This window comes from Sinocyclocheilus rhinocerous, unplaced genomic scaffold (genome assembly GCF_001515625.1).
Source record: "Sinocyclocheilus rhinocerous isolate Xijiao unplaced genomic scaffold, SAMN03320098_v1.1 scaffold126, whole genome shotgun sequence".
Classification (NCBI taxonomy): Eukaryota; Metazoa; Chordata; class Actinopteri; order Cypriniformes; family Cyprinidae; genus Sinocyclocheilus; species Sinocyclocheilus rhinocerous.
The window spans coordinates 316,513-323,377 of NW_015662929.1; the positions used below are offsets into that span (position 1 = coordinate 316,513).

The 6,865-nt window shown below is 40.6% G+C and overlaps 1 protein-coding gene across 3 annotated transcripts in view; it reads right to left on the minus strand.

Moving 5' to 3' along the window:
- Window positions 1–367: 367 nt before the first annotated feature.
- LOC107728418 (filamin-C-like) overlaps window positions 368–6,865 on the minus strand; it is a 26,307-nt gene continuing 19,809 nt past the window's right edge. For 2 of the 3 annotated variants that reach the window (XM_016538578.1, XM_016538576.1), the window contains 15 exons: window positions 6,199–6,327; window positions 5,926–6,099; window positions 5,323–5,484; window positions 5,037–5,240; window positions 4,264–4,416; window positions 4,041–4,163; window positions 3,659–3,895; window positions 3,297–3,566; window positions 3,052–3,189; window positions 2,839–2,954; window positions 2,263–2,395; window positions 1,956–2,132; window positions 1,631–1,849; window positions 1,211–1,420; window positions 368–1,128 (listed from right to left, as the gene is read on the minus strand). In XM_016538578.1, the coding sequence (XP_016394064.1) occupies window positions 941–1,128; window positions 1,211–1,420; window positions 1,631–1,849; window positions 1,956–2,132; window positions 2,263–2,395; window positions 2,839–2,954; window positions 3,052–3,189; window positions 3,297–3,566; window positions 3,659–3,895; window positions 4,041–4,163; window positions 4,264–4,416; window positions 5,037–5,240; window positions 5,323–5,484; window positions 5,926–6,099; window positions 6,199–6,327 (2,633 nt within the window). In that variant the 3' untranslated portion in view covers window positions 368–940. Of the gene's footprint in view, window positions 1,129–1,210; window positions 1,421–1,630; window positions 1,850–1,955; window positions 2,133–2,262; window positions 2,396–2,838; window positions 2,955–3,051; window positions 3,190–3,296; window positions 3,567–3,658; window positions 3,896–4,040; window positions 4,164–4,263; window positions 4,417–5,036; window positions 5,241–5,322; window positions 5,485–5,575; window positions 5,687–5,925; window positions 6,100–6,198; window positions 6,328–6,865 lie in introns of all 3 variants that reach the window. The other variant, XM_016538577.1, reaches the window with a different exon arrangement.

The following is a 6,865-nucleotide window of genomic DNA, read 5'->3' on the forward strand; positions in this document are numbered from 1 at the left end:
GTATTTGACAAACTGGGTTCACCCAATATCACATTCAGTATGAATAATACATTAAGAGAGAAATGCACATTTGAAATTAGAATGCAGAGCAGCATGCAAACCAGTTATCTGTCCTGAAAAAGTATTTAAAGACTTTTTCAGGACAGATAACTGGTTTGCATACTGCTCTGCGTTCTCATTTCAAATGTTCATGGTAGATATGTATACTGTATAGCTAATACAAACCTAAAATTATATTTTCAGGACTAAAACAAATATAGGATTCACCTGAGAATACAGAGTGACTACTATACATTAATATTAAGACATTAAACTGAATACATTATATGACTGAATACATGACACAAATACATAAAATATTTGCTGCTTTGTTTAGTTTTTTGTGAACAGAAAAAATCAACACACTTAGTTTTATTCATTATTTACGTTTTCCAAATGCATATTAAATAATTGGTTAAGATAACAAAATTACATTCTATAAAGCATATAAAAGCACTGGATACATCTATACACTGTTGAAAACATCAGAACACAAAATCATATTGCTATGATTTCCCCTGACCAACAAAAGTGCCCTTGAGAACAACAAATCTCCCTCTGTAAAATATAAATTTCCTCTTTTGGTGATTAAACAAAAGTGGCATTCATTGACATTTAATTGAACTGTTCCTTTATTCCTTTTTATTAATTACAACTCTTCTCTCTTTTCATGATAAATGGTACATTGTGGCATCCAAAACTGTATTAAAATGCATTTGCGTCAAACAGGTTAACATTAAATAAAAGGCAGCACCTTCTAAGATCAGCCTCTGACATAAAGCTTTCCTCAGCGAGAAAGTTAATATATATAGTTTTTTTTTCCTCTCCTAAATTTAGCAACTGTTGTTCAATTCAGTAGTTTTTTTTTTCTTGATTAGGAAATCTAGAGGTATAAGCCTGTTTAGGGAACACTCACATGGAAGGGACTTCCTGGTACAGTTTCATCCCCCCATTTGACAATAACAACATAGTTTCCTTTCTCCTTCACTGTGTAGGTTACATTGTAAAGCTTGTTTCCCATGTGTTTAACAGCCACATCTTCACATGGAGTTCTAGGACCATGGATGCCAACCATTAGCATGTTTGTTCCTTAAAGGGAAAAAAATAAATAAATAAATATCCTGTATAACTGTATTTTGTTGGTGCTAAACCATTATCAGCTTTATTTTACCTGCTTTACTACAGTCAACGGAAAAAGTGTTCTGACCCACGAAGGCTTTGGAGAGGCCGGCACCATGACATACAACCTTACTGGCATCTGAGGTTGACTTGGAGCTGGACAGAGAGCTGAAAGCTCCTGCCATCTTTGAGGTTTTGGTAACCGTCTCCACAATGACTGATGAAGTTTCATGTAGACTGTGGCCTCCAGACAGACGCATACCTACAGCAAAAGACAGACGTGTTTACATCCACGGCCACAACTCTTGCACTTGCACAAATCTTATATACCTGAAAAAAATACACTGGAAGTCTGATGATTTAGAAATTGTTCCTGGTTCAATTTACAGCATTTGGGGCATAATATTGATTACCAACAAAAAAGTCAGGGGACATTCCTTTACATTGAAGAAGGAAGTTTAATCAATCCTACCTGTAACCTTTGCTTTGAAGGGACTGCCAACAATATGCTGTGGACCACCATATTTGATGCATATAAGGTAGTTTCCTGGCGCCATCGGTGTATAAGAGACTTTGTAACCTTCTAGACACTCAGTGCAGTCCATTTTGACCTTTGAGGGACCGTCAATAGTAACAGATAAGGCACTTGAACCAGCCTTGCATGTGTTAACGACAAACTCAGAGGGGGCCCCTACAGAATGGTAAGAACACAAGATTACAGTTGGATCAGCTAGTAATGTAGAACTGACTGAGCAAGAAAACCTACAGCAACTTTATACTAAATCCTGGACCAGTACCTGTGCGTCCACCCTCAAGTCCTGGACCGAAGGCAGTCACCATTCCTGGATCTCCAACGCTTTCTGCTTCTCCGACACGTACTTTGAATGGGCTTCCTGGTATATGGCTTCCATTGAACTTCACATCAATGGAATGAACGCCATTCTCACGTGGAATGAAGCGAATTACATTCTTGTCTAGGAAAAGGAGGGAATCATGATGTTAGAACAATTAAGTGTTGCCTATTCAATGAAAGTTACATTCGCCATATTTGAATGCATGACAGCAGTGTTCTTAAAACAAAAAATCAACAGGTCTACAACTCACCGCTATCCAGTTCAGTCACATAACACTCCTCTACTACACCAGAGGGGGCGTGAACTTTTGCATCTATGACACCTCTCGCCCCATTCCTCTGAACCGCAAATGAGGCTTCCTGATTAATCTTCAAATCCTTCTCCTGCACGTGAAAAGAGGAATGAAAGTTTGATTTCCCACTCAAATGCACAGCAATACATTCATGCACAGACAGAGAGATTGACAGATAGGTAGATAAATAGATAGAACACGTAATCCCTGCTCAATAAAGTAATAGCATGGCCCTGGATAGACATGGAGTCCAATTACAGCTCATGGATAAAGATAACTCAGCCATGACTCAAAGAGCAAAAAGAGTTGTTCTGGCAAGCTTGTGTTTTACTGTTGCTGTAGTTACTACCATCATTTGTAATATGTGACTCTGGACCACAAAACCAGTCATGAGGTTCAATTTATTGAAATTGAGATTTATACATCTGAAAGCTGAATAAATAATCTTTCCATTGATGTATGGTTTGTTAATCTAAGCATTCCTGTTTGTTCTGCAAGGCATAGAGCGGTTGTGCTTAGCCGTGGAGCTTATACCTGAAGACTTGTAACAGTAAGTCGACGTGCATCATCAGACAATGTAGCAACAGGAACAATGAAGGGGCTATCTGGGATATGCTCGTTATTGAACTTGATGGAAACTTCATAGTCACCTGAGAGAAGAAATGCAGAACGGGAGCGCAATGATTTCAACTGGATTTGCAAAATAGGTATAACTCAAATCATAGCGAGTTCTGTTGTAAACCTCACCTGGCTCCTGCACAATGTAAATAACACCACAGGATCCATCTTTTCTGTCTTCAAAGGAGATTTCAGCCTTACTTGGACCCTCAACAGCAATGGACAGACCGCCTGCTCCAGCCTCTCTTGTCCAAATGCTGAATTCAGCTATCACAGAGTAATGAAAAGAGAGATGCAGAAGATGAGAGGAAAATCTATCACAGTATTTGTCAATACAAAAAATCGGAAGAAAACAAAACGTGTTTAAAACATACCAGGAACTTTTGCGACAGCTCTCTCTAGGCCTGTGCCTCCAGCCCGGACCTTGTGAGAGCCTCCTTCCCCAAGGGGCCCAACTGTGAACTGGAAGGGGCTTCCAGGGACATGCTCACCCCTGTATTTGACGTTGACTGTGTGAGAACCCATTTCAGCAGGTACGAAGCGGACTCTGTAGGTACTGTTCCCGCTATCAACAATCTCTGCATCGGCTACATTTCCACCAGGGCTGGTCACCTGGGCTGTCATTCCCTGAATCTCTGTGTCAGCTGGAAATGGGAAAACCAATGAAGGTAACCGATAAAACAAAAGCTAGGGGTGTTTTAGGGAGGGAGGGAGCTTAATAATGGTTTATCCTTACCCTCTTGCCTTACTGCACCAAAGCTACCCAGTCGTTCTCTTCCCAGTAAGGACTCAAAAACATCTCTGAAAGGGTCACCGCCAAGCTGTGTACTCTCTTCTACGTGTACCTCCCGCTTAGTCTCACCTCCGTGGGTCTTGCTGATTTCTGTGCGTTCTGTACGTGTGTAAGAGTGGCTACTGCGTGTGAAGGTACGAGTTAAGCGCTCCTGTGCTGACAGCATCTGAAACCAGTTTCCTGTGTAGAAATGCATCGGAGAGATTTTCGGAAATTTTAGTTGTTTAAAAAGTTTTCAGACACCCTGGCTAACTCTGTAACAGTTTATTGTATTCCATTTAAATCCTTTTTTTTTTAAATTGTATATACTAACAATTGTTTTTACCTGGGATTTTGAGGTTTAGGTCACATGCACTGCCTACTGAGGCAACAGAGGCAGCTTGCCGTTTTCTCGTTATACTCTCCTTCATCCTTCCTTCTCCTGTTACCTTCACTGTAAAAGGGCTTCCTACGGAGTGGGACGAGCAAACAAACTGTTACAAATCTCTACTATTGTCAACTGCCAGTCTACATGAGTATATCGTTGTAAAGAAACACTGAAAAGTAACCTGGTATGTGTTTGTCTGTAAACTTGATGTTGATGATGTAGTTGCCCGGTTCAGTGGGGCAATATGTCACTTTACATGTTCCATCTTCCATATCCTCACAATTGATATCTACTTTACTTGGACCCTCAATTGACAATCCAAGTCCTCCATATCCTTTAAAACCAAGATGGTGTGAAAATCATTTTAATTAGGGGTATTGCATTAGGTTTCAATTTGAAATCAGTGTTGGCGGTAATGCATTACAAGTAACGCAAGTTATGTAATCAGATTACTTTTTTAAGTAACTAGTAAAGTAACGCATTATATTTTAATTTACATGAAAATATCTTTATGTATTTAATCTCATTTTATTAATCATTGTCTTTGCTGCTGACCTTCGATGATCCAGTTCAACCATACTAATAAGCAAAAATGACTTTAGATAAACAGTGGTGCACTTTATTCTTTTGCATCCTATTCTTCATGCAGTCCAGAAAAGCAGCACAGCTGAAAGGTTTGTTTGGCTGCGCCCTCTACTGTACAGATGTGAATTTACATTTTCTGCTGCTGAGGCTTATTCTTTTCACTTTTGGTGTGAAAGGACTTTTACATTTGCCAAAACAGAACTTTGTTTTATATTAAAAACAAACAAGCAACCCCAGATGAGCCCAGATGAGGTACTTTTTAGCGAGTAACGCTATATTGTAATGCATTACTTTTAAAAGTAACTTCCCCAACACTGTTTGAAATCATGCGTAAACAACTCTAAGTGCAAAAGAACTGCAACAACATACCAGCATTTCTAGTGTCCACAAAGAACTCGGCCAATTCAAAGGTATGTGCTTCAACGAGACCTTTACCAAAAGCCTTGACCCTGCTGGCCTCCCCGATTTCAGATGGCCCTACCATAATCTTAAAAGGGCTGTTGTTCACGTGTTTCCCACTCTTCCTCACACTGACCTCATGCTCCCCCACTTCCTTTGGGGTGAACGAGAGACCTAGTGAGGCAAGGAGAGCAGAGATTATTTAATGCAAATGTAGTATATGCAGAAAGCATTTTATGGCCTTTTACGTGCTTACCAATGTGCCGGTTGGGCAGTCTCTTCAGCAGGCACGGTTCCTCCTTTCCTGATTGAGCTTTAATGCTAGCTGTCAGATAGCTCAGGTCTGTTTCTGTGATCTTCAGTGAGACATCTGCGGCCGTGCCAACGTTCATCTGAGATCTTCGGAGTGAATCGTCACCTACATGGACATGACACATTAACAGAGAGGATGGTAAGTCACCATGTGCAAGAGTTTAGCTATTTTTGCCAGGTCAGAGTGCTTGTCATACCAGTGATCTTTGCTGTGAAGGGGCTGCCAGGAATATGACTGTTATCAAACTTGACGATGATGTTGTAATCGCCAGGTGAAGTGGGAAAGTAGGACACAGTGCAGGTGCCATCTTTATTGTCCTTACAACTGATTTCTGCTTTAGATGGACCCTCTCTTTTAAGGAGAACGAGGACTGTTTCCTGGGAGAGTAGCCTACAATATCGGTGTTCCGGTGAATTCAGTTCCCCTGTTTCCCCTTCGGCGTGCATGCTGACCCTATACAGTCTATGATGCTGACAAATAATGCTGACTCACAGCCTGTAAGTACGTTTTCATATTTAAAGGATTTGCCACTGACAATTGTCATACCAGTGATCTTTGCTGTGAAGGGGCTGCCAGGAATATGACTGTTATCAAACTTGACGATGATGTTGTAATCGCCAGGTGAAGTGGGAAAGTAGGACACAGTGCAGGTGCCATCTTTATTGTCCTTACAACTGATTTCTGCTTTAGATGGACCCTCTACAGCAAGGGACAAACCACCTGTGAAGGGCAAACAAAATGGACTAATTGTTACGTTTTCTTTTTTTTTTATAAAAAATATTTACATTTGCTTTGATGCAAAGCAAAACCTTTATGTACCTTGTCCAGCATTCTTGGTAACAACAGTAAAAGTGGCTGGTTTATTGACTGTCCCATGGCACAGACCAGGTCCATAGGCTGTGACCATTCCACTGTTCATTACATCTACATAAAACTGCAAAGGACTTCCTGTGAACATAATTGCATTCAAGTCATGATTCTGTAACAAGCTTGGTGCAATGTATCATTCCATGGATGTTAAATGAAAATTACAGTGGTCTTAAAGGGGCCATATGATGCGATTTCAAGTTTTCCTTTCTCTTTGGAGTGTTACAAGCTGTTCGTGAATAGATAAGATCCCTAAAGTTGCAAAGACTAAAGTCTCAAACCCAAAGAGATATTCTTTATAAAAGTTAAGACTCGTCCACACCCTCCTAAAACGCCTCATTTAAACACGCCCCCACATATCTACGTCACTGTGTGGGAAGATTTGCATAACACCATCCAAATGTTCACGCAAAGAAAGAAGACATAACTTTTATACTTGCTGTAGTATTGTTGCTGCCGCCACCATGTTGTGGAGACGCGGTGTGTTTTGTTGTGAAAGTGAAACTACTTTGTTTGGCCTTCCAAAAGAGGACGATATCCGCTTCGTCATGCCTAGAGCTGATCCGTGCTGGTCGCTGAGGAAATACAACAACTTTGCGCTGTGGATCGCCGGATCGGC